We start from the raw sequence: 27,844 nt of genomic DNA on the forward strand, positions 1-27,844 counted from the left end.
GTATTTTGGAAAAGTTCTAATATGCATCTGGGACTCCAAACCACAGTTTTATGGTCTTCATAGATGAATTGGACCATACAGAAACAATCTGACTTAGAAATATCAAAGTGACTGAAGGCTACCAAAATTATGTCATGGGTCTCTGGTAATTATAGCTTTAAGCAAAACTAAATAAACAAAAGCAAAACCAAAAACCTCTGTTATTTTTGTTATAATTGATATATTGGATATAGAATCAAGGTGATGCACTGCATCTTCAGTCATGAAAGGGTCAATAGGTTATATGAGCACATGACGTGAATATTGGAGAATGCATGACTTGTTCAAAAGGCATTCTGATGCCAATTTTTTAAAAGCAGCTAAGAATGGCTAAGTGACTAAGTTGTGGCCAGTGGGGAAGGGAAATTGTGGAGTGGCTTATAAAGAAGAATTCTGAAAATGACCATCCACCACCATATTCCTTTCCTTTAGCTTTTCTCCTCCTTTTCTTTTATGTGGGACCACCAGCAGCCACCTTGGATGGTGAAGTAAGCATGAAGCCAGAAACCAGTGGCAGACAGTAAAACAAAAAGAGGAGCCTGGGTTTAGATAACTCAAGAGTTGCCATAATGATCCTGGTTTGTCTATGTTTAGACTTCTTTTATGCGATGATTAACCAGACTGCTATCATTTGGCCTCTCTGTTTCATTCAGCTAAACCTGATGCTGTTACAATTTTTGAAGGTACCTTTAGGTATCATTTCTTAGACAGACTTTACCATTTTCTTGACTGCTTATTTATTGTTGTGGAAAAGAAAGAGAATGAGACGGGGAGAGAGAGAGACAGAACCTGGTATTTCAGAGTCATCTGGCAAGAGAGACAGTATCATTTTATGGTGGAGGTGAGTGAATAAGAAAATAGCTTGGGGACAGATGTAAAATGATTAGATAGCCTGGGTCTTTTCAGGAAAAGCTTTTTTTTCCCCTCTCTTTCTCAGATTCTGAGGACATGAATGTTAGATCTTTTGTCACTTGGATCCCTGAAGCCAAGGTTTTGTTTTGCTTTTTTTTTTTTTCAGAATATTTTTTTCTCTGTTGTTGAGATTGGGTAATTTCTGCTGTTCTAGCTTCTTGCTCACTGATTCTTTCCTCTATTCTGCTGTAGAGCTCATTTTTTGAGGGTTTGTTTTTTCTTTCAGTTATTACATTCTTCAACTCTAAAATTTTCATTTATTTCTTTGTTATATCTTCTTTTTTTTTTTTTTTTTACTGTGCTAATGTGTTTACTCACTCAGTCATGTCCGGCTCTTTGTGACCCCATGGGCTGTAATCTGCCGGGCTCCTTTGTCCATGGGGATTCTCCAGGCAAAAATTCTGGTGTGTGTTGCCATGCCCTCCTCCAGGGGATCTTCCCAACCCAGGGATCAAACCCAGATCTCCCACATTGCAGGCAGATTCTTTACCATCAGAGCCACCAGGGAAGCCTATAAATACTGGAGTGGGGGATCTTCCTGATCCAGGAATTGAACTGGGGTCTCCTGCATTGCAGGTGGATTCTTTACCAGTTGAGCTACCAGGGAAGCCCTTTCCCCCCTCCTCCCATTTAAGGGTATTCTAACTGCTTATTGAAACATTTTTTGATGGCTACTTTAAAATGTTTATCAAATAATTTTAACTTCTCTGTCACCTTTGTATTGACATTTTCTTTTTATTAGTTTGCAATCTTCCTGGTTCTTGGTATCATGAATAATTCTGATTGAAGCCTGAGTGCTTTGGGTATTGTGACACTCTGGATCTTATTTTAATCCCCTCTTTTAGCTGGCTTACCTTTTTTTTTTTTTTTTTTTTTGAGCTGGCTTTCCTGACACTGCTCTGGTGAGGGAATGGAGGGAGCATTGTCTTTGTTAATGCCAGATGGGGATAGAAGTCTAGGTTCCATTTTTTGCCTCTGTTGATACCTACTGGGGGGTGGGGCTGGGGCTCCTCATTGCTGTTAAGTGGTAGTGGGAGTTTCAACTCCCCACTGGGCTTCCACTGATATGCCCCTAACCTAGAAGGGTAGGAGTGTTCCCTAGGTGGCTTCCACTGACACCATGGCAGTGAGGGGTGGCCTCCTTACCCTGATGGTGGAGGAAGTCCAGTCATTCCACATGGCCCCTCTGACTCTTACTGTCAGGTGGGGGTGGAAGGCTCACCACGTGGTTTCCAATGACATCTTGGGGATAGGGAAGAATGTGTGAATGGGTACTTGTTACTATCCAGCAGTGGGAAAAATCCTGGCTGTCTACTTGGCTTTCTCTGAAACACACGAGTGGAGCTGAAGTGTAGAGAGATTGGGCTGTTAAGATGTTGGAGTGTCTCATTATGGCTCTGAGGGTGTGGAAGTTGGTTCCTCACCTGGCCTTTACTGGCGTGAGTGTGACTGGGGCCGTAGGTTTCTATTATATGGTATTTGTCTGCAGTAGTGTGGTTATTTTCTAAAGGTTTTCTATCTTGCTAGGCTGCCCCTTTTTTTGGCCCTTTGGCTAACAAGAGTAGTCTTTTACTGGGGCATTTGGGTTTGTGCTTCTTGGCTATTTGGGGTTTCTGGTTTTGGGATTCTCTAGTACCCAGTATGTGATATAAAATGCTAAATGAAAATCTAAGAACTTGCCTCTGTGTTCCTGTTTGGATCTTGAGGTCTTTAGCTAGTATCCCTTCTTTTAGTCACTTTTCAGAGTCTTCTTATTGTAATAGAGCAAGGACTTGTGTGCCCACTGTGCAGAAAACCAAACTCTGACAGTGAGTGTTTGCAGTAAAGTAAGGGTTTATTTGCTGGGTGCCAAGCAAGGGAAACAGGCAGCTCATGCTCAAAACACCTGAGCTGCTTGATGGCTTTCAGACAGGGTTTTTAAAGACAGTATTAGGGGAGCGGGCTGTAGAATGCATAATCAGCTTGTGGACCTTCACATCAGTTGATGGTGAGGATGACGTTTCAGGAATCTCAACTTTCTGATTCCAACCAATCTGGGGTCTACCTGCTTGCAGTTAGCACATAAGTCACCATCCTCTATCTGGATGAGGGTCTTAGATTCTATTGAGCAACTCAAAGATATGCATCAGGTTGTTATCAATGTCCCGTTAGGAGGGATTCCTGTGATTAATCATTCATTAACTGCTTAAGCCTGCTCTTTAGAACTCAATGAAGGCCATGGAAACTAAAGACTTTTTTCCTTTCAAATAAGAAACGGGAGACATGCTGGGGCTTTTGTACCTGGGAAGACCCCTCAGGGTCCTCATCAGTTTCAACTCCCCTTTTTCCCCTCCTTTTTCTTTGACACTCCTCAATTTTGAGGAGTACAGGGGCAGAATAAGAAACAGAATAAAGTTCTGGATAGAGAGATTAATCATAGACCTACCAAGGGAATTTGGTTTTAGAGGGACTTGGTTTCAGTATGTTTATTTTAGACGTAATGTCCAGAGTTTTCAATTGTACTGTGTGGGAAGAAAAGAGAAAAATACATCTATTGCATTTTCCCAGAAGTGGAAGTAAAGATCCTATAATGCACTAAAACACAATTTCAAGCAAAACTACACAGCTTGAACTTCCTGTTTAGGGAGAAGTTACAGGGCCTTTCCAGCAAAAATATCAGGAAGGCAATCAAGTAAAGCCAGCCACAGGAGTAACTGTTTTTTCAGATACATTAAGATCTGTAAGCACCTTTAAATAGGAATAGTTACTTTAAAAAATCAAGGTGCTTATGAGAAAACTTCTATGAAAACCTCAGAGCATTAATTTATGAAGCAACATAGGGCTTTTAAGAAACTATACTAAACTACATGATGTAGGAATATGGAGAAATTATAACTTACCCCTGGGTCCTAGTTGAGCAAAATGAATCAAACTTTCAATGCCATTCAGTCCCTTTTCAAAACCAGCACATTCCTTTTTTTTTTTTTTAAATTAAAAAGCCCTCATGTGTAACTTTAGGTCTGCTTCCTCTTCTTTCTGAGTTATTTCTTCTCTTCCTTTTAGTCCTAGGAGAAAGCAGTTCATAAGAGGAGACTTTTGTAAAGAAACATTCATTTTCTGAGAAGAGAGTCCTACAAACAATTTAGAGACACAAGCACTGTAGCTCACAATAAAAACAACAAAAATCCATCTGATTGGATATAAAATCTCAAGAGGACTGGGATATAAACTTAAGGAGCTGGGAGATCAATTGATATGTGGGCCTGTTTTCTAAATACCTCTGCTATGTAGGCTCACTTAGTTGAAAGGCAGACTGCATGTCAACAACTGGGAAATGGCAACCCACTCCAGTGTTCTTGCCTGGAGAATCCCGGGGACGGGGGAGCCTGGTGGGCTGCTGTCTCTGGGGTCGCACAGAGTCTGACACAACTGAAGTGACTTGGCAGCAGCAGCAGCAGCAGCAGCAGTGCACTCACAATTGTAGCTCATTGTTTGCAGGAGGTCTATTCAAGCTGAAACCTAAATAAACCAGCAATAGATGATCAGGTACGAAATGCTCCAGAAATTAGTAAGTAGATTTGGGTGGGGACCCAAATCTAGGAGACTGTCCCCATGGCTGAAATAATTTTTTTCTTTCCTATCTTCTTCGTTTCTTTGGTTTGGGTTTGTGTGGAGTAGAGGGCTGGGGTGGAGAAAAAGTCAAAGAAAGGAACTGCTTCTCTATCAGTTACAGATAGCGATCTTGCACTCTGTACCAGTTTTTGGAAACACTGCTACCATGCCAAGAACCCTGAGAGAGCATACCTGGAAATCACCCAATTCTTTTAGATACTTTGAACTCCTGTGTGTGGCTGCAGTGAGGTTAAAAAAAAGTCATATCTGTTGATTCTGCTACTTAGATCAAAAGGCTGGGTAAAAACAACCTAGGCAAGTGAATAAATAAAATGAATTCAGGGGAGTGGTTTCTATTGCCCTAGTCTATTCTCACTCTCTTTCCTTCTGTATCGTGCAGTGTGCTAAGTTGCTTCGGTCCTGTCCAACTCTTTGTAACCCTATGGACTGTAGCCTGCCAAGCTCCTCTGCCCCTGGAATTCTCCAGACAAGAATACTGGAGTGGGTTGCCATGTCCTCCTCCAGGGGATCTTCCTGACCCAGGGATGGAGCCTGTATCTCTTACCTCTCTTGACTTTGCAGGTGGGTTCTTCAATACTAGTGCCACCTGAGAAGCCCCTTCCTTCTGTACTACTTTTCCATAAAAAAACAACCCGAAAAGCAGCAAGTCTTTGTTTTGGGTGTCCATGGCTCCCAAACCTTCCATGGGGTCAGTGAGGAAGTGAAGCCCTGTAATCATCGCCAAAGGTTTCAGAGATTCAAATATGTACACCAAGCACAGATAGAAGAATGAATAAATCTCCTTTCTGACACACAGACATACTTTCTGCACTTTCATTTGCCTCTCAGTTCAGTTCAGTAGCTCAGTTGTGTCTGACTCTTTGCAACCCCATGGACTGCGGCACTCCAGGCTCCCCAGTACATCACCAGTTCCCGGAGCCTATTCAGACTCATGTCCATCGTGTTGGTGATGCCATCCAACCATCTCATCCTCTGTCATCCCCTTCTCCTCCTGCCTGCAATCCTTCCCAGCATCAGGATCTTTTCCAATGAGTCGGCTTCTCGAACCAGGTGGCCGAAGTATTGGAGTTTCAGCTTCAGCATCGGTCTCTCCAATGAATATTCAGGACTGATTTCCTTTTCGATTGACTGGTTTGATCTCCTTGCAGGCCAAGGAACTCTCAAGAGTCTTCAACACCACAGTTCAAAAGCATCAATTCTGGCACTCAGCTTTCTTTAAATGAAATGGGTGCAGAATTTTCAAACATTAGAGAAATATATATTTGAGGATCAAGTTCCTAGCAATTCTATACTTCGAAGAAAACAGTATTGTTTTCCTACAATTTTTCAAATTTATGGGGAAACTATTCGGCAAATTAAAATCAGCTGAGTCTGATAAAATTATTGCATTCATGGTAGATTTCTGTGCAATGAATAGACACTAAAAACACAAATGCTAACATCAAGAGGCCCACGTTTTATTGAAGTTAAAAAGGGATCACTGTTCTTGGAAAACATAGGAATTTCTGCTCTTGCTTAAATATTGCAGCAGCTGCCGCGAGCTAAAGTTCTGTCCTTGTCTGCATGAAAGCAACACGTGCAGTTACAGCACTCAAGGGGCAGTTCTGAGGGGCAGGTGTTACAAGGAGGCTCTGAGTGACAGCCACCGCCTCCCACACGCCCTCTCCGTTTTGGTAAACAAGGAGACTCCAACCCGCAGTCCGTAAATAAGGGAGGAACCTGGGGGCGGGGTCAGGGAGCAGGTATGCGCCTTCCTATTGGTGGTTCACAAAGGGCGGAGAGACCTGGGATTTCTGATTGACCTCCTTCCCTGTCTGTAAGGTGATTGACGGCGCTTGTCCCGCCGGGCCACGCCTCTCGGCTCCGTGCTCCTCCTCTCGCGGGTAGGTGTCCGCCCCGAGCAGCAGAGCGCGTGCGCCTGCGGCCCCACGCCGCAGCAGAGCCCGCCCGCCGTACCACGCACCCTGGCAGTCAGTGGGTGAGCCGGGAGCTGCGGAGGTCACCGTGGGGAGGCGGGGCGGGGGCAGCATGGCAGCCTCCTTATGGCTCCGTGGAGCCGCCTCCGGCCTCCGGTATTGGAGCCGCCGGCAGCCTCCGGCAGTGGCCAGCCTTGCAGCGGGTAAGGACCTCGCTCCTTCTTTCCCCATCCCTTCTCCGGTCGCCCGCTTCTCGCTCGCTCATCGGAAGAGGTTTTTTCACCGGAGGCGCTGCGATTAGATCGGGGCTTAAAACCCAACATTTTGGCTGGTTCCAAGGCCTAGGCTCTTCTGCGGCCGCGGCTCGCGCCGCCAGTGCGTCTCCCAACTATCCCCACCTGGATCTATATGAATAGGGTTTAGCGTCCTTCTGGGACTTAGTAATGCGAAGAGCTTGGGATAAAGGGAGGAGTGTTTGGGTCCGATTCGTGCCTCTTTGGAGTTAGGACTTTGAGGACAATTGGAGGGCCCAGCCCCACGGGCGACCCCCTACCCACGCCGGCGACCCCTGGCCTTGCAGCGGTGGCTGGCCTTTCAACGCCCCGGGTGGGCGCGCCGTCTGGCCGCAGGACCTGATTTTTGTTAAACTACCTTAACTGTTTCAGATGTTTTTACACAAATGGAGTCTATACAAACCAGATGATCAGTATTTCCAGCAAAGTTTTAAGTCACCTTTGGGTGGCCAGTCGGGCTCCTTACCCTTCCCCCCAGCCTCCCAAGTTCTCTGTAACTGTGCCACCTGAAGATGGCACTTCTGTCAATTTATTAACCAGAATACTTTCTGTGTCCTTAAAATTGTGGCCTGAAGCTCTCCTGCTTCCGTCCCCTTCCACCCTCCGTATCATTATAACTTAACGGAAGCTAACCATCGATTTAGGAAGAAACAGGTTTTTTTAGACCCACAGAGAACTAATAGTCTTTTCATTTTTTCAGAGGAAAGAACCTAAAGCCTTTCGGATAAGTGAATTAGGATATTACAACAGGACCTAGAAAGTAGTCCCTGGTTCTTCCTGATTCCTGCATGTTTCTTCTACAGCAGGATTCCTGTTTAATTGAAAAATTGGTTGGTTTGTGCGGACACTGCCATTGTCTTCCTGTAAAAATTTTTAGTTTTGACAGTGCACTGTTTAACACTCTCATACTTGAGAGTTTTGAGAAAGCCTTGGTATTATTTTTTTTCTGATCCTCACTGAATAAAAATACAGCAGGCTGAGAATTGAGTTCTTAACAGACTCCCTTCCTATCCCTCAGTAAAAACCTAAGCAGAAGAGTGGATTTCCTCTCTGGTTTGAAAAAAGAAAGCTCCCTGTGATGAGAGAAAACAGATGTCTGATACAGAATCACACTAATAAGATACAAACTCACAGAATTTGTCAAACTTGAGTGTAACCACTGCTTGGTCTACATCTATTAAACTACAGACAATGCCTCCCACGTTGGCGATATTAAAAAAAACACAACACTTTTCTGCAGTAGTAAATGTAGCACCAGTTTTCAGATGAATGTGTGATTCTTTCAGTTTTGATTAGTCAAAGAAGACATATGTGCTGTTTAGTGGTTTTACAAGGTGTTCTAATGATATTTTAATGAACCCTTGAAGTACCTTTCAGAGTTACAAAAGTTCTTAAAATTCATGGAAGAGGAGTCAGAGCCCTTTGACTATAATAAATGCTTCTCTAGACTGGAAAGGCCTACCTTGAAACATTGATAGACTACTTTGGCATATAATGTTGTTTACCCAAATACATTGTAATAATATAGATATATGACAAATTTTGAATTTTTTTTGTTTGGTGTGTGTGTGATGATTGTTTAAAATGCTTCAGTATTCTTACTCTGGAATTGTTTTAAATGTTTTTGTTAATTTACTACAAAAGTGTTAACTTTTTTGATGTTGGAGTCTTAAAAATTACATGCCAATTTGGAGTCTAGGGTCATTAAGGAAAAACAGCCAAGTTCAAATAGTAACATTATTTAGTGTTCTAAATTCTGTAGACTGTTTGTCTCCATGGTATGTTGAACATGTTTATATCATGTGGAGGGTAATATTATAAAGATCTGTACAGTTATTTACAGTTTGAAAAAAATAAGATCTAGTAGTTACTGGTTAATAGCTTATCTTAATTTTAATATTTAAAGCATTAAAAAGGAAATAGAAAAGTGAGAAGCATTAAACTAGCCATACATTACTATTGCATCACCATTTAATAAAAGTAAGTTTTGTGTCTTATCTTAAAAGGCAATTAAATTTAGTTTCAGACTTCTTTGTACAGACAAAATAATTACAGATCTTGGCCCTCTATAGCCATTGTGATTCACTAACAAGTACAAGTAAAAATAAATTTGTAACAGATCATCTTAAAGTGACCACCTGAGCAAAATTGGAATGGGAAAATTAGCCAGAATTATAGACAGAAATGGGAATACATTTCTTTATTATTGACACTGTGGGTGTATGAAATCTGCTTTTAAAACAGCATAACTCCTTGTGTAAATAAGACTAATGGCATTTTTTTTCTCTTTGCATTAGCTTCTAGGGTTGCACATGAAGCTCTGAGAAGCTGCACATGACCTTGGGACCAAAAGTTGACCTTAATATTGCATAAGGAAAATACAATTGACCTTTGAACAAAATCAGTTTGAACTGCAAGGGTCAGCTTAAAAATGTTTTTTTTTCAATGAATTTGTACTACAGTTGGTTTAATCTGCAGATTTGGAACCATGGATGTGGAGGGCCAACTACAAATTATATTTGGATTTTGTGAGGAGCGTCACAAAACCCCCACTTGTTCAGAGGTCAACTGTATTTCTAAAATAACTTGATCCAAATAATAAAGGCCTTTATAGAGTCACTACCGTTAGTCTAGTAATATTTAGCATTAACACAAAAGGAATGCTTATGACATAATATGTGATAAAGTAGGACACCAAGTTGTATATACAACATGTCTCATGATATAATCTAAAAAATGCATTCAGAAGACTGGTAGGGCTATACAGAAAGCTAACTGGTTATTTTTGTGTAGTGAAATTAACTTTTTCCCGTATGACTTTATTAGTTGTTGTTTAGTTGCTAAGTCATGTCTGACTCTTTGTGGACTGTAGCACACCAAGCTCATCTGTCCATGGGATTCTCCAGGCAAAAATACTGGAGTGTTGCCATTTCCTTCTCCAAGGGATCTTCACAACCCAGGGATCTAACCCGTGTTTCCTGCATTGGCAGGTAGATTCTTTATCACTGAGCCATTAGGGAAGCACCTTTTTCATATTTTCCAGTTTTTTACAATGAATTACTTTGATGCAAGGAAAAAAAAAACTTTTGGAAATATAATTAACTTCTTACCAATTTTTGCATTTTTATATTTGGAGTAGCCTGATTTGGGTTGACAGTGTTAACAAGATGTGGGTAATTTTGTCCATGTTCCATTGGAGAAAGAGGTCGTAACCTATAAATTTACAGCTATCAATTTAGAGATTAACTTTGCCAAATTTTCTGGCTATTTCTTCCTCCTATGTGGCGGTACTGAGAATCACAGAGGTTTGCTGAGTAGATACAATCGTTTCTTTAATCTCTATTTCATTTCCTAGTACATGTTCATATTTTTCAGAGCTTCTCTAAATCTTTTACTCAGTGTTACCAGTCTGAACAGTCAGTTGCAGAGAGATGGCAGTACATAATTGGTTTAGATAACTTGGAGGTTGACTCTAGGTCTGGGAGGAAAGGATATTGGAGAGTAAACCTGAAATGTTTGTTTCATGGTTGCGGTAATACCAATTAAATTAATTCTTTGCTGGATCCATTTTATCATTATCTTTTGTTTTAGCATTGATTTTTATCCCCATTTGATGAAACCTCTCTCTAGTTAGTAATTCATTCATATAACATTATTAAACAAACTGTGTGCCACCAGGGCACATTTTATTATAGAAGTAGTTATAAACGTCGTTTTACCATATGCACATGGTAAAAACTCAAAAGGTGATAGAATGAAAAGTGAAACTCTGTGCCATCAGTCCAACTCTCTAGCTGTAACTACTGTTTCTTACGTGTCTTACAGAAGTTTGAAAGAATTTAACGCATGTGTATTCTTTTTTTCTGACTTCTTACTTCCTTGGTGGCTCAGGAGTGAAGAATCTGCCTGCAGTGCAGGAGATGCGGGTTTGATCCCTCCGTCTGGAAGATCACCTGGAGAAGGAAAGGGCAACCCACTCTAGGATTCTTGACTGGGAAATCCCATGGACAGAGAAGCCTGGTGGGCTATAGTCCATGGGATTGCAGAAGAGTCAGACACGAATTAGCAACTAAACAGCAATTCCTTTTTTCTCCTCAAACACTATATCTTACTACATATAATGTTCTGAATCTTGCTCTTTTGCCTTAACATATCCTGGAGATTTTTCCCTGATACTTTTAGATAGATATACCATGTTCTTGCAAACATTACATAATATTTCACTGTGTTGATTTTCTATGGAATATTAAGGGCCCTATTAATGTATGCTGCTGCTAAGTCACTTCAGTCGTGTCCGACTCTGTGCAACCCCATAGATGGCAGCCCACCAGGCTCCTCCGTCCCTGGGATTCTCCAGGCAAGAACACTGGAGTGGGTTGCCATTTCCTTCTCCACTGCATGAAAGTGAAAAGTGAAAGTGAAGTCGCTCAGTTGTATCCGACTCATAGCGATCCCATGGACTGCAGCCTACCAGGCTCCTCTGCCCGTGGGATTTTCTACGCAAGAGTACTGGAGTGGGGTGCCATTGCCTTCTCCGCTATTAATGTATAGTTAGTTATTTAAATTAAATGTCCTATTAATATGTATTCAGTTCAGTTTAGTTGCTCAGTCATGTCCGACTCTTTGCAACCCCATGCACACCAGGCCTCCCTGTCCATTGCCATCTCCTGGAGTTTAGTCAAACTCATGTCCATTGAGTCGGTGATGCCATTCAACCATTTCATCCTCTGTTGTCCCCTTCTCCTCCCACCCTCAATCTTTCCCAGCATCAGGGTCTTTTCAAATGAGTCAGCTCGTCGCCTCAGGTGGTGAAAATATTGGAGTTTCAGCTTCAACATCAGACCTTCCAATGAACACCCAGGACTGATCTCCTTTAAGATGGACTGGTTGGATCTCCTTGCAGTGCAAGGGACTCTCAAGAGTCTTCTCCAACACCACAGTTCAAAAGCATCAATTCTTCAGCACTCAGCTTTCTTTACAGTCCAACTCTCACATCCATACATGACTACTGGAAAACCCCTAGCCTTGACTAGACGGACTTTTGTTGGCAAAGTAATGTCTCTGCTTTTGAATATGCTGTCTAGGTTGATCATAACTTCCCTTCCAAGGAGTAAGCGTCTTTTAATTTCATGGCTGCAGTCACCATCTGCAGTATTAGTTATTTATAATTTTTCTGTTGTTACAAACATTCCTGTAGTAAATTACATTTTTGTGTTTTTCAGAGGTTATATATAGTAGGAGTCAGCACACTGTGGCCCAACAGCTGGACCTCTGTTTTTGTAAATAAAGCTATATGGGAAAATAAGCACAACCACTTGTTTTTATATTGCCTATGACTGCTTTAAAGGTGTAGTGGATGAGTTGAATAGTTGTGACAGAGGCCTTATGGCCCCAAACTGGAATTGTTTACCCCTCACCCTTTAGGAAAAAGTGTGCTGACCCCTTACATATAGTGTATATTCCTAGAAATGTAATTACTGTTTCAAAGAGTATACACATTTTAAATTTAAATTTTACAATGAGGTTCAAATGTAGATCTTTTTTTCAAATTGCTGTCTAGGGTTAACATAAAATACAATTCTACCGTGTATAAGAGTATATGTTTTTGTCGGTCCTTACTAACCAGTTGTGCGTTTTATCAGAGAAACACATTTGTCCAGCTGATAGGTGAAAATGATACTACATTGCTTTGTTTGCATTATTCTAATTGTGACAGAAGTTGAACATTTTTTAAAAGTTTTTTTTTGGTATATTCTGTTAACTGTCTTTTTGTGATTTTGGCATACTTTAAAACAATGGGTTATTTAAATTTTTCTTACAGATTTTAAAGTTATTTGCATATAAAGTAAAAGAGCCCTATTTCTAGCTTGTGTTTCAAGTGTTCTTCCTAGTTATTTGTGTTTGGTCATGTTTTTGATTTTTTTTTGTATATAGATTTGGTAAGTTTTTCCTCCGTGTTTTTTCATGAAAAATTTCAAACATAAAGTATTGAAAGAATAATGCCACGAACATCTATGTACTCTTTGCTTAGTGTCACTGGTTGTTAACCTTTTGCCAGGTTTGCTTTCTTTCTTTCCAAACATGTTCATATCCCACCTGTATTATTTGAAAGTAAAATGCAGACACCATGACACTTTCAACCCTAAATGATTCAGCATGAATCTCTTAAGAACTGTCTCCTGCATAACCAAATTACCACTATCTCAGACAATTAGCAGGCTTCCCTGGTGGCTCAACGGTAAATCTACCTGCCAATGCAGGAGACGTGTGTCCAATCCCTAGGTCAGTGTTGCAAAATGAAATGGCAACCCACTCCAGTATTCTTGCTTGGGAAAATTCCATGGACGGTGGAGCCTGGTGGACTACAGTTCATGGGGTTGCAAGGAGTCAGACACGACTTACTTAGTGACTAAACAACAACAAGGCAATTAGAACTTCCATGGTATCATCCTAATGTACAGCTTATATATAAAATTTCATAATTTTCCTTAGAACGTCTTAATGCTTCCTTGGCATCTCCCGAATCCAGATCCATCCATATTTCACATGTTGCATTTGGTTGATATATCACTTGAGTATCTTTGGACTGAGGAATGTCTTCTCTTCGTTGTTTTTTTGTAAACATGTTGACTTTTTAAAAACAGCTTTATTGCAATATAGTTGGCCTACAATAAACTACACGTATTTAACATGGAGAGTTTGATGGGTTTCGACATGTGGGAAACCATCATGACAATCAAGATAGTGAACATATCCATTCACCCCTTGCCTGCCGATTTCCTCATACCCCTATATACACAGGTTTCTATAATTGTACACTGCCACTGGCTAGATAAATCCTAGCTTGACAGTCATTTTTTGTTTCAGTCCTTTAAAGATGATGCTCTCCTATTTTCTCACTCATTTTGATTTCTGACAGTAAATCTGCCTTCATTCTTATCTTTGTTCCTCGGTACGTAATGTCTTTTTTCTGCTGGTTGCTTTTGAACATTTTGATTATGACAAGTCTTGTTGCAGTTTTTTTTCATGTTTCTTGTGGAGTTCATTGAGCTTGGATGTGTGGGTTTTATGGTTTTCATCAGATTTGGAAATTTTTCCCATTAGTTCTTCACATACTTTTCCTGTCCCCACTTTGCTTTCCTCTCCTTTGAGGATTCCAGTTTTGTTGTGTATTTGGCTGGTTGAAGCTGTCTCACTGTTCACTGATGTTCTTTTTTTTTTTTTTTAATTCTTTTTTCTCTCTTTGTGTTGTATTTTGGAGAGTTTGTTGCTTTGTTTTTAAAGTCTTTTCTTCCAGTATTTCTTCCATTATTACGTTATAATGAGGCCTATTACTGTGTCCTTTTATTACTATATTTGAAATATTTTTCATATCTGTATTTTCTATGGCACCGCCCTTTTTTAGTTCTGAACTTAACTGTGGACTGAATGTTTGCAGCCTTCCAAAATTCATGTGTTGAAATCCTAATCTCCACTGTGATAGTATTAGGAGCTGAGGCCTTTGGGAAATAACTGGGTTATGAGGTTGGAGCCCTCATGAATGGGATTAGTGTCCTAAACAGAGGCAGGAGAGCCTGTGTTCTCTCTCTGCTCTCCAGAGATACAAGAAAACGGGTCATCGACAAGCCAGGAAGTGGGCTCTCACAGATACCGAATCTGTTGCCTACCTCATCTTGGACTCCCCCAGCTCCAGGTCTGTTAGAAATGAATGCTTGTCGTTTAAGCCACACAGTCTGTGGTTTGTTACATCAGCTGGAATGGACTGAGACTTTAGACAGTCGCTTTTGTATTGGTCCTTCTGCCTCCAGGCTGCTCTTACAGTTCAGTTTTTGTACACTGCTGCTGTTTCTCTCCTTCTAAAGCATGGGTTTGATCAGCTCATTTATCTCTCTCAGCCCTTTCAGTAACTACCTGTTTTAGTCCTGTTTGGGCTGCTATAAATAAATACCACAGACTGGGTGGCTTATAAACAACAGAAAACTATTTCTCACAGTTCTGGAGGCTGGGAAGTCCAGAATGAGGGTGTTGGTATATTTAGCGTCAAGTGAGGGCTCAGTTCTTGGTTCAAGGACAGCCATCTTTTCACTGTGTCCTCATAGGGTGGAAGAAGACGAGGGCGCTCCCTGCGGCCTCTTTTGTAAAGGCATTAATGCCATCCTGAGGGTTCTTCTGTCAGGACCTAATAATCGTTGCGTCAAGGCCCCACCTCCAAATACCCTCACACTGGAGGTTATTTTTTCAGCATAGAAATTTGGGGGTTACCAAACATTCAGTCTGTGGTACCGCTACTTGCTTACGGAAAGTGAAAGCGTTAGTCGCTCTGTGGTGTCCGACTCCAAGCAACCCCATGGGCTGGAGCCCACCAGGCTCCTCTGTCCATGAGGTTCTCCATGCAGACATACTGGAGTGAGCTGCCAGAATACAGTCAAATAGTTTGTAGCATGCTTCCCAGCCATGTTATGGCTGCATTTGTTTCTTCCAGTCTTAATCTTGCTCTTTTGTTTCTGTGTGTGTCCTGTAGGAAGAGTGGATGGCAGTTAAAAATGAAGAACCTAGAGTCAGATTGGCTGGATTTGAATCTTGGCATTACAACAACTTGAATCTGTGCATTTTATTTAAACTAAGTGTCAGGGACCTGAACTGGAAGATAGGCTTAATGATGGGATGTAATGACAGTTCTATATATAAAGTGTCTGGCATGTAATAAAATTGCCACAACTATTAACTTTTATTATTCATTTTTGCTTGACTTTCCTATTTGCTTACATACATTCATATGCATACTCATTGCTTTTCTGTATGGAACTCCCTTTGTTTCTACTCTCATTCCATTTGAAAGCCTCCCCATCCTATAATACTCAGGTCAAATGCTGTTTTTTCCCAAGTTCTCCTTTAGTATCAGCATTGTTTTTCATACTTTATCTTTTACTTTCATGTTTTAGTGTCTGTGTACCTAGTTGTCTTCTTGTGTTTTAAGCTGGTTGAAAGCAAGGACTGTATGTCATTTATGTCTTTGAATGCATCTGGCATGGTACAAATGATTGCTTCATGTTTATTGAATGTGTAAATAAATCATGGTTCTACTTTGCCATAGTTATTGTTTGACTCAGAGTGAGTTGCCTGTTAAAATTAACTGCATTTAAATAGTAATATTTCTAGTTTCTAATGTTTTTAGTTAAATTATACCTTTTCAAGCTTAATACAGTAGTCAGACACACTAGTTACTAGTATTTATGAGAGTTCTCTTATAAAGTGTACTTAATATCAAAATAAAAATTCAGTGAGGAGTCATGTCTCTGTCATTAAACCCCTTGTGAACTGCAAAGTTAGGCACAGGACTCCTGTCATGCCCAGCATGTTAAACTCCGCACTGGTAAGGTGGTGATGCACAGGAAGCACACCCATCTTTAATGGAAATGGTAGAGACAGACATGGAGTTCATAGGGATTAAACATGCTTCTGACCCAAGATGACCTCTTTTTCTTAAGCGTTAAGGCTTCAAATAATCTGCTTTTAGGAAATCTCATTACATTGAGATTAAGTTGAAGGAAGAGCAGGGATCCATCAGTTGAGAGGATCTGAAACTTAAAATGTTACTGTGATTAGTCAGTATGCACTTTACTAAACACTACACAGTTTTAAAACTGGAGTCCTTGAAAGAAAAAGAAATAATAAAGCTGGGAAATGATAGGAGAAAAGGCAAGTGGAATAATTTTGCTTTCTTCTTTCACTGGACTGTGAACTTTTGGAGGGCAAGGACCATACCATAGAACTTCATGCAGTAAATACTTGTTGAATGGAGCAGTAACACTGTCTAATGCGGAGCTTCTCTGCTGTCTTGCAAAAAGCATTACCTTGAGTTGTATGCCCCAGTGTGATTTCACAAAGTCTTTTATGAAAAGAAAGAAAATAAAATCAAAAGCTGTATACAGATTTTTGAGAACAATTTTCTTTTTCTGTGAGTGAAAATGCCTCTTCTCTGAAAATGCCTGGAGTTGTTAGCCCAAGGTCATGAGACTGTTACCGTTGTCATGGAAAGCCCATGAAAGTGACCCCCTGGTCTCACCTAGGACCCCGTTTATAAACTGGTGACTTTTAAGTTGAAATACATTCTTCTGGATTTTATTCAGTTGTTTTTTTTTTATACCATTGGAAGGAGTAGTTTCAATAAATGTGAAGGTGGGAAGCTAAAAAGTTTTTCCATTCTTGGTGCTTGTCCAAGATACAGGTTTTATTGAATACTTCCAGTTTTTTTGTACACATTTTTAAAGAAGATAATCTAGATAAGAGAATTTAGGGTACTTCACTTAACGGGCAATGCAGATAGGTACATGGTAACATTATTAAGTTTATTGTTAAAATAGTAAAGGGATGTTGTAGAGGTAGAAAGTAGAAGGGATATTACTTAAAATTTTATGATTATTCCTAGAGAACTGTATATTCAGAAGTTAGTCTGCTTGTACATTGCTGATATCTTTAAATGATCATTAGCTTAAAAGTCTCCTTTAAAAAGTTTTTTTAATAGAAAATGTCAAGATAACAATGACTTATTAATATTGAGTGAATATTTAAAATAAAACATTGTCTGCTCTTGTTAAAAATAATGTGTTGAAATCAGTGTGTTCTAGGTCAATGGCTTCTAAGACTCCAGTTGGATTCATTGGAGTCGGCAACATGGGGAATCCAATGGCAAAAAATCTCATGAAACATGGCTATCCACTTATTATTTATGATGTGTTCCCTGATGCATGCAAAGAGTTTCTAGACGCAGGTGAACAGGTAAGGCCTTTTCTTAAGTTTCTTTTAAGATATTGATGTTTAAAAATGTTTTTCAGATTTTGATATTTGACATTCAAGTAAGTAATAGCTGCTTGGAAGTATACATGATGGATTTATAAAGTTAACTCATCGTTAATTTTATTTCTTTATATGTAAGATTACATATGTATATATTATATAATATGTAAAATACATGTATACACACACACATACACATGGGAGACTGTGTACTACTACTACTACTAAGTCGCTTCAGTTGTGTCCGACTCTGTGCGACCCCATAGACGGCAGCCCACCAGGCTCCCCCGTCCCTGGGATTCTCCAGGCAAGAACACTGCAGTGGGTTGCCATTTCCTTCTCCAGTAACTGGTAAATTTAGAGGTCCCCCCCAAGATACGCAGGAAATTCTTGTACAAGGTGTAGAGTGGTAACTGACAGCTGGATGCAATCCCAGAGCTGGCTGAATACTAAAAAATACTGAGAAATATAGAAAAAAGTTAAAGAACAAATAAACTTCTAGATAACAGACTTGAAATAAATACTGAGAAGATGCAGTGTGTATGCAAAGAGCAAGTTTAGGTAACTTGTAGGCCGTTTATAGAACTGGATATCCTCTGTCTCCTTCTCCCTGCGGTTTGTGTGCCAGATGGCGGTGGCTGCAGTGTTGTGTGAGGATGTGTGAGTATCATGTTGGAATTTTCAGGGTAGGGTTGTGGCTGCTTATGCCCATATAGTCTCTGGATGTTGACAGTGTGCTACCAGTGCAGCAGGCTTACTGATGCTCTTAAGTAGTTTAGGGCCTTAGACTTGTTGGAGAGATTTGATCAGTTCTTTGTTCTGGGAAAGGTTGGCCATTGCCATCTTCAAGGGTGGACAGGAGTTCCAAGTTGATATTCAGTCTGGGGTGAATTAATTGTTTTTTTCAGGAGATGAATATTACTTTTTGGGATAACACATCTATTTGATGTTGGCACTTTACAATAGTTTACGTATTTATTTGTAAAAATAACAATGATACATAATCTCTAAACAGAGGAAATATCTATTAAATACAGAATTTAATCAAAGTAACAATAGGACATTCTTTTGGCATTTTGGAGACTAATGTTCCAGAAGTTTTCATGTGTGTGTGTGTTTATGAAGAATCCCATGAATTCCTCTTCTTCCTACCCCTTCTAGTAATAGAGAGGTAGAAACTGAATGGAAGCTGATTTACCGTGGACTGGCAAAGCAGATGATTAGGGCCTTTCAGATTGTTTCTAATACCCTTACTCTTCCCTGTTGCTGTAGCACTGAACAGCTTGCGTGTGGAGAACTAAAACGTTCATCATCCCTTTGTGAATCTCTTTGCTGCTGCTTCCCAGATTGCTGGAGCTTTCTGATGCTCTGCCTAAATTGCCTCATACTCTTCCCTAACGAAATTCTGATTTTTTTAGTGTTGCTAATTTTGGGTAGATGTGAAAGGTTACCTTAAGAATAAGACTTATACTTGAATGAAGGAGACATTTACATTTTAAAAGAGAGAGAAAAGAAACAGTATTTAATGAGTACCTACTATGTGTCAGGTCTCTTACTAAATATTTTGTACATATTATCTAATTTTACCTTTGCAACAGAAGTATTTTCAGGAAACTGATGCTTGGAGAAATTAAATAACATCCCTAAGGTTTCACGGTGAGTGAATGGCAAGAGCCAGGATTTGAACAAAGGTCTGTCTTTGACTTTGGAGTTTTAACTCTTTTAATTATATGACATATAGTCACTAACTAATGAAATTTATGTATGAGACATTTTTAAGTGTATTTGTGGTGTCTTCCTTGATGATTCTGAAATAAGCACCCGTTAACCTGTCTACAGCCTAGACTATTAGACAATAAAATGCTTAGATTTCTTTTGGATTAGATGATGTCAGGGTAGTAATGATTATATACCACACCCTACTTAATGTGTTGTTCTGTACCCATGAAATTTGTTGGAAGTAAATAGTAGTTATCTATTATGATAGATAATATAGTTAAGTGAGTATACAGTAGGTTGAATAGTAGTCCCCCAAGTGGTGTTGGAGAAGACTCTTGAGAGTTCCTTGGACCGCAAGGAGATCCACCAGTCCATTCTGAAGGAGATCAGCCCTGGGATTTCTTTGGAAGGAATGATGCTAAAGCTGAAACTCCAGTACTTTGGCCACCTCATGCGAAGAATTGACTCATTGGAAAAGACTCTGATGCTGGGAGGGATTGGGGGCAGGAGGAGAAGGGGACGACAGAGGATGAGATGGCTGGATGGCATCACTGACTCAATGGACATGAGTCTGAGTGAACTCCGGGAGTTGGTGCTGGACAGGGAGGCCTGGCGTGCTGCGATTCATGGGGTCGCAAAGAGTCGGACACGACTGAGCGACTGAACTGAACTGAAGGAAGTAACTTAGAAAACTCTTAAAAGAAAACATGAGGGTAAATCTTTATGACCTGGATTTGGCAAAGGACTTTTAGGTATGATACCCAAGATCATGAGCAACAAAATAATAAAAAAAAAAGACTTCATCAAAATTAAAACCTTTTGTGCTTCAAAGAACACCAGCAAGAAAGTGAAAAGATAACCCACAGAATGGGATTAAATATCTGCAAATCATGTATCAAGAAATACCTGGAGTAACAGGCAAATTTGGCCTTGGAGTACAGAATGAAGCAGGGCAAAGGCTAATAGAGTTTTGCCATGAGAACACACTGGTTATAGCAAACACTCTCTTCCAACAATACAAGAGAAGACTACACATGGACATGTGTAGTCTTTTAAAATGTAAATGTCTCCTTCATTCAAGTATAAGTCTTATTCTTAAGGTAACCTTCTTGCACATCTACCCAAAATTAGCAACACTAAAAAAATCAGAATTTTGTTAGGGAATGCCTCACACTTTTCAGAGTATGAGGCAATTTAGGCAGAGCATCAGAAAGCTCCAGCAATCTGGGAAGCAGCAGCAAAGAGATTCACAAAGGGATGATGAATGTTTCAGTTCTCCACACGTAAAAGACCAGATGGTCAATACTGAAATCAGATTGATTATATTCCTTGCAGCCAAAGATGGAGAACCTCTATGCAGTCAGCAAAAACAAGACTGGGAGCTGACTGGGCTCAGATCATGAACTCCTTATTGCCAAATTCAGACTTAAATTGAAGAAAGTAGGGAAAATGACTAGACCATTCAGGTATGACCTAAATCAAATCCCTTATGATTATACAGTGGAAGTGACAAATAGATTACAGGGATTAGATCTAATAGACAGAGTGCCTGAAGAACTATGGACAGAGGTTCTGACATTGTACAGGAGGGCAGGGATCAAGACCATCCACCAAAAAAAGAAATGCAAGGTGGCAAAATGGCTGTCTGAGGAGGCCTTACAAATAGCTGTGAAAAGAAGAGAAGCGAAAGGCAAAGGAGAAAAGAAAAGATATACTCATTTGAATGCAGAGTTCCAAAGAACAGCAAGGAGAGATAAGAAAGCCTTTCTCAGTGATCAGTACAAAGAAATAGAGGAAAACAATAGAATGGGAAAGACTAGAGATCTCTTCAAGAAAATTAGAGATACCAAGAGAACTTTTCATGCCAAGATGGGCTCAATAAAGGACAGAAATGGTATGGACCTAACAGAAGCAGAAGAGATTAAGAAGAGGTGGCAAGAATACACAGAAGAACTGTACAAAAAAGATCTTCATGACTCAGATAATCACGATGGCTTGATCACTCACCTAGAGCCAGACATCCTGGAATGTGAAGTCAAGTGGGCCTTAGGAAGCATCACTACCAACAAAGCTAGTGGAGGTGATGGAATTCCAATTGAGCTATTTCAGATCCTAAAAGATATGCTATGAAAGTGCTGCACTCAATATGCCAGCAAATTTGGAAAACTCAGCAGTGGCCACAGGACTGGGAAAGGTCAGTTTTCATTCCAATCCCAAAGAAAGGCAATGCCAAAGAATGTTCAAACTACAGCACAATGGCACTCATCGCACAGCACTAGTAAAATAATGATCAAAATTCTCTAAGCCAGGCTTCAACAGTACATAAACCATGAACTTCCAGATGTTCAAGCTGGATTTAGAAAAGGCAGAGGAACCAGAGATCAAATTGTCAACATCCGTTGGACCATCAAAAAAGCAAGAGAGTTCCAGAAAAACATCTATTTCTGCTTTATTGACTATGCCAAAGCCTTTGTATGGATCACAACAAACTGGAAAATTCTTCAAGAGATGGGAATACCATTCCACCTGACCTGGCTCATGAGAAATCTGTATGTAGGTCAAAAAGCAACAGTTAGAACTGGACATGGAACAACAGACTGCTTCTAAATCAGGAAACGAATAAATCAAGGCTGTATATTGTCACCCTGCTTATTTAACTTCTATGCATAGTACATCATACGAAATGCTGGACTGGATGAAGCACAAGCTGGGATCAAGATTGCTGGGAGAAATATCAATAACCTCAGATATGCACATGACACCACCCTTATGGTAGAAAGGAAAGAAGAACTAAAGAGCCTCTTGATGAAAGTGAAAGAGGAGAGTGAAAAAGTTGGCTTAAAACTTAACATTCAGAAAACTAAGATCAAGGCAGCTGGTCCCATCACTTCATGGCAAATAAATGGGGAAACAGTGGCTGATTTTATTTTTGGGGGCTCCAGAATCACTGCAGATGGTGACTGCAGCCATGAAATTAAAAGACTCTTGCTCCTTGGAATAAAAGCTATGACCAACCTAGGCAGCATATTAAAAAGCAGAGACATTACTTTGCCAACAAAGGTCCATCTAGTCAAGGCTATGGTTTTTCCAGTAGTCATGTATGAATGTGGGAGTTGGACTATAAAGAAAGCTGAGCGCCGAAGAATTGATGCTTTTGAACTGTGGTGTTGGAAAAGACTCTTGAGAGTCCCTTGGACTGCAAGGAGATCAAACCAGTCAATTGTAAAGGAAATCAGTCCTGAATATTCATTGAAAGGACTGATGCTGAAGCTGAAATTCCAATACTTTGGCCACCTGATGCAAAGAACTGACTCATTGGAAAAGACTCTGATGCTGGGAAAGATTGAAGGCAGGAGGAGAAGGGGACGACAGAGGATGAGATGGTTGGATGGCATCACCGACTCAATGGAGTTGAGTTTGAATAAACCCTGGTAGTTAGTGATGGACGGGGAGGCCTGGCATGCTGCAGTCCATGGGGTCGCAAAGAGTCGTACACAACTCAGCAACTGAACTGAACTGAAATCATGTATCTGTTAAGGACTTGTATCTAGCATGTGTAAAGAAGCCGTGCAACTCAAACAGAAAGCAAATGACTCAATTAAGTGGGCAATGGATCTGAATAGACATTTCCCCAAAGAAGGTATTCAGACAGGCAATAAACACATGAAAAGATGCCAGTATCTTTTGTCATTAGAGAAATGCAATCAGAATCACAATGAGATTTCCACACCCCTTAGGTTGGCTAGAATCACAAAGTCAGATGACACGTGTGAACAAATTGAACTATCACACACTGCTGATGAGAATGTAATTCTACTCCTAGGGGTATATGTGAAAGAGAATGAAAACACATGTCCACACAGGAACTTGTATATGAGTGGCAACATTATTCATTATAGCCAAAAGACAGAAACAACCTAGATGTCCCATCAGTGATAAGAAAAATGTAGTATACTCATACGATGATATTATTCCACCATAAGTAGGAATGAGGCAGTGACAGATGAAAATCCAGAACAGAGAAATCTATAGAGACAGAAAGTGGGTTTGTGGTTGCTTAGTGCTGGGTGGGAAAGAGGGAGGCAGGCACAAAAATTATGATGGTTGCACATATCTACAAATACCCTGAAAACTATCAAATTGTATACTTTATGTGGGCAAATTATATATCACAATAAAGTTATTGGAAAAAAAGGTAAATGTCCACATTCTAACCCCAGTACTTGTGACAGTGACCTTAATTGGAAACAAGGTCTTTGCAGATGTAATTGGGTTGTATATCTTGAGATGAGGTCCTCCTGGACTTTGCATGGGCCCTAAAGGCAGTGATGAGTATCCTTACAGAGAGACATGAGGGCAGGTCCTTGCTGACTTCAGAGTTAATGCTGCAGCAAGCCAAGGAGCAGCCAGGGCTACCAGAAGCTAGGAGAGGCAGAAGAGGCTCTTCCGGTGGAGATAGCATGGTGGTGCCTACACCTTGATTTCGTCCTTCTGGCCTCCAGAGCTGTGAGAAGAAGGTTCTGTGTTTTAAGCCACCATGCTTATGGGAACTTGTTGCGGCAGCCACAGGAAATGGAACCTGGAACATGACTTTACCACTTAGTGTCTGCAATCCCAGGACAGATACTTAGTGTCTCTGTATCTCTGTTTCTTCCTAAGGATAATAATAACAACCTTTCTCAGAGAGCTGGTATGAGGATTATATGAATTCATATTTGTAAAAAGCTTAAAGTCATGCTTGGCATGGTAAGTACTATGTGTGTTAGGTCTAAGTTCCTAGAAGTCTTTGTTTCCCCTCTGCTGTGCAGAGCTGTAATTCCTTTTCTAATGCTCTCTATTCACATGACAGTGTCAGAGTCTCTTCTTTGTGAAGAGAAGTTACTTTGATCACTGCGGATTAAGGCTACCGTAGACTCTCCTAGCAAAACAAGGGATAGGACCTTCATTTATTTGCTGCTTCGACTGATGTTTCTTGAATACTTTGTGCTGGGTATGGGTATTAGCCTAGAACAAAATAGTTACAGTTTTCCCTTTGGGGACCAGCAGGAGGTATTAGATAATCAGATCACACAAATATGTGATTCCAAATTTTGATGTGAAAAGAAAAAGTAGCAGCTCCTCAGTTTTCAGTAAAAAACCTGTATTACATTGGTTGAGAGGGCAGTTAGGGCTGTTTGCTGAAGACTAGCATTGTAGGCAGATAGCGTGAGAACAAACAGGATTTATCCAGAGAATAATGGAGACAAAAGAGCGGTTTTCTTTATTTATTTAAATTTTTTTGTTGTTGGAAGAAGGGGTTTAATTAACTTTTTTTTTTCATTTTTAAAAAAAAATTTTTATTTTTACTTTTTTTACTTTACAATACTGTATTGGTTTTGCCATACATTGACATGAATCCACCACAGGTGTACATGCGTTCCCAAACATGAACCCCCCTCCCACCTCCCTCCCCATAACATCTCTCTGGGTCATCACCGTGCACCAGCCCCAAGCATGCTGTATCCTGCATCGGACATAGACTGGCGATTCGATTCTTACATGATAGTATACATGTTTCAGTGCCGTTCTCCCAAATCATCCCACCCTCTCCCTCTCCCTCTGAGTCCAAAAGTCCGTTATACACATCTGTGTCTTTTTTGCTGTCTTGCATACAGGGTCGTCATTGCCATCTTTCTATATTCCATATATATGTGTTAGTATACTGTATTGGTGTTTTTCTTTCTGGCTTACTTCACTCTGTATAATTGGCTCCAGTTTCATCCATCTCATCAGAACTGATTCAAATGTATTCTTTTTAACGGCTGAGTAATACTCCATTGTGTATATGTACCACAGCTTTCTTATCCATTCATCTGCTGATGGACATCTAGGTTGTTTCCATGTCCTGGCTATTATAAACAGTGCTGCGGTGAACATTGGGGTACATGTGTCTCTTTCAATTCTGGTTTCCTCGGTATGTATGCCCAGCAGTGGGATTGCTGGGTCATAAGGCAGTTCTATTTGCAATTTTTTAAGGAATCTCCACACTGTTCTCCATAGTGGCTGTACTAGTTTGCATTCCCACCAACAGTGTAGGAGGGTTCCCTTTTCTCCACACCCTCTCCAGCATTTATTGCTTGCAGATTTTTGGATCGCAGCCATTCTGACTGGTGTGAAGTGGTACCTCATTGTGGTTTTGATTTGCATTTCTCTGATAATGAGTGATGTTGAGCATCTTTTCATGTGTTTGTTAGCCATCCGTACGTCTTCTTTGGAGAAATGTCTATTTAGTTCTTTGGCCCATTTTTTGATTGGGTCGTTTATTTTTTTGGAATTGAGCTGCATAAGTTGCTTGTATATTTTTGAGATTAGTTGTTTGTGAGTTGCTTCATTTACTATTATTTTCTCCCATTCCGAAGGCTGTCTTTTCACCTTGCTTATATTTTCCTTTGTTGTGCAGAAGCTTTTAATTTTAATTAGATCCCATTTGTTTATTTTTGCTTTTATTTCCAGAATTCTGGGAGGTGGATCATAGAGGATCCTGCTGTGATTTATGTCGGCGTGTTTTGCCTATGTTCTCCTCTAGGAGTTCTATAGTTTCTGGTCTTACATTTAGATCTTTAATCCATTTTGAGTTTATTTTCATGTGCGGTGTTAGAAAGTGATCTAGTTTCATTCTTTTACAAGTGGTTGACCAGTTTTCCCAGCACCACTTGTTAAAGAGATTGTCTTTACTCCATTGTATATTCTTGCCTCCTGAACGGTTTTCTTTAAAAGTGGAAGGCTCTACAATGATGGCAGTATTTTTTGTCAACAGCAGTTTACCTAGTGAGTGTTGATCCTTTGAGTCTGAGAAAAGCTGAGGGTAGAGGGAGAAAATAATGCAAGTGGCACGCTCCCTCTCTAGTGTCCAGAGATTTCTACATTAGGTCAACAAATATTGATTGAGTACCAGTGTGACTCAGTTCTCAAGTCCTTCTTTGGAAGGACTGATGTTGAAGCTGAAACTCCAATACTTTGGTCACCTGATGCAAAGAGCTGACTCCTTTGAAAAGACCCTGATGCTGGGAAAGATTAAGAGCGGGAGAAGGGGACAACAGAGGATGAGATGGTTGGATGGCATCACTGACTCAATAGACATGAATTTGAGTAAACTCCGGGAGTTGGTGATGGACAGGGAGGCCTGGCCTGCTGCAGTCCATGGGATTGCAAAGAGTCGGACACGACTGAGTGACTGAACTGAACTGGACCAGTATGTCTAGCAGTCCACCTAGTGCTGTGGAGAATAAAACAGGTTGAATGTGGCAATGTTTTAGATGTGTCCTAGGTAGCCAGACTAAAATTAGGAGGGAGTTTCTATTAAAATTGCATTTTGACAATAATGAAGTGCTGAAGCAGGTTTTGAGGGGAAAAAATAATAAGTAACTGTTAAGAGCCATTTCATTTCTGATAGAAAACTACATAAATATTGCTTTTAAGGTTTGCTGACCTGCAAACAGAAATGCTGTAGTCTGAAATGAAAGTCATGTAGACAAGATCTCTCAGACTCCTGAATAGAAATCAGAGGGTTCTAGGGCATAGGCTGAGTCATTAGATTTCCCTTCTTTCCGTCTTCCTTGAAATACTGACCTATGAGGAAGGAAAGAAGTTGGGTTCTGGGTAGCTGCCCTTCCCAGATTAGTGAATAGTGAAGACATGTCCTAGCTTCATGCCTGCAGTTCCCACCCCTGACCACTGGACGCGGTGGGAAAAGTTCTGTGGATGCTTCACTATAAGGTGGCAAGCCTGGAAGGCAGGCTCCACTTTTCCCATGTTCTATCTCTGCTTCCCCTCAGAGTCTTGACTCTAAGGAGTCCTGTGTGTATTGATTGTAACAGCAGAGGAGGGCAGGAGGATGTGAAATTTAGATGAATGAAGGGAGAAGGGTGAAAAGTAAAAAGAGCTTTGGGCGTGAGGGGGAATATTCTGTCCTAAATATCATAAAATGAAAATATTTGTTGATAAATGATTTATGCTGGCAGCTTAAAAACCATTTTGAACAGTGGCAGTGTCATTCAAACAAGTGTGATTTCTTAAGTGTCCTACTTTAAATTTGGATGAATGACTTCTGATATGTTAAAATGTCAGTATTATTTCATAGCTATATTTAGTTTTAAATGTTTGATAAAGGGAAAAGTAAGTTTCATTTTACCACTAAAAGATGCAGATAAGACTTGGGATTAGATGGGAAAATACAGGTGAAAACTTTGAAACCTCTGGCTGTTGTCCACAGTAGTACAATGGATGGATTAAGAATTCAAAAATTCAGAGTATATTTGAGTTGGTGCTTACATTTTAAGGACAGATGTCCCTTTCTTCCCTTAATGTTACTATCTCAAGGGAAGTCCATGAAATGGCAGCTGAAGGAAACATGATTTTTTTCCCTCAAAGTTTGTGGAAAGCATGGCTAGTTGATTTCTAATGTTAACTGTGCTTTCAGTAGGAAATTTATGGGGAGAGAAAGTACCAAACTAGACATATCTGGAGGATCAAAAAGCAATCACCTGGTTTTAAAGATCTTTGAACATCTCCTTGAAG

General features: G+C 40.2%; 1 protein-coding gene and 1 non-coding gene across 3 annotated transcripts in view; both read left to right on the forward strand.

Annotated features, from left to right (window-relative positions):
* The first annotated feature begins 6,546 nt into the window (after nt 1–6,546).
* The window catches only part of HIBADH (3-hydroxyisobutyrate dehydrogenase), a 111,629-nt gene continuing 90,331 nt past the window's right edge, over nt 6,547–27,844 (forward strand). Inside the window, exons 1-2 of one of the 2 annotated variants that reach the window (XM_068972819.1) lie at nt 6,547–6,682; nt 17,391–17,551. In XM_068972819.1, coding sequence (XP_068828920.1) covers nt 6,592–6,682; nt 17,391–17,551 — 252 coding nt within the window. In that variant the 5' untranslated portion in view covers nt 6,547–6,591. Of the gene's footprint in view, nt 6,683–17,390; nt 17,552–27,844 lie in introns of those variants that run through there. The other variant, XM_068972820.1, reaches the window with a different exon arrangement.
* On the forward strand, nt 26,054–26,124 carry LOC138080486 (small nucleolar RNA SNORD56). The gene has a single exon (XR_011144950.1). It is a non-coding gene; the product is annotated as a small nucleolar RNA SNORD56 (small nucleolar RNA).

This window comes from Capricornis sumatraensis, chromosome 5 (assembly GCF_032405125.1).
Source record: "Capricornis sumatraensis isolate serow.1 chromosome 5, serow.2, whole genome shotgun sequence".
Classification (NCBI taxonomy): domain Eukaryota; kingdom Metazoa; phylum Chordata; class Mammalia; order Artiodactyla; family Bovidae; genus Capricornis; species Capricornis sumatraensis.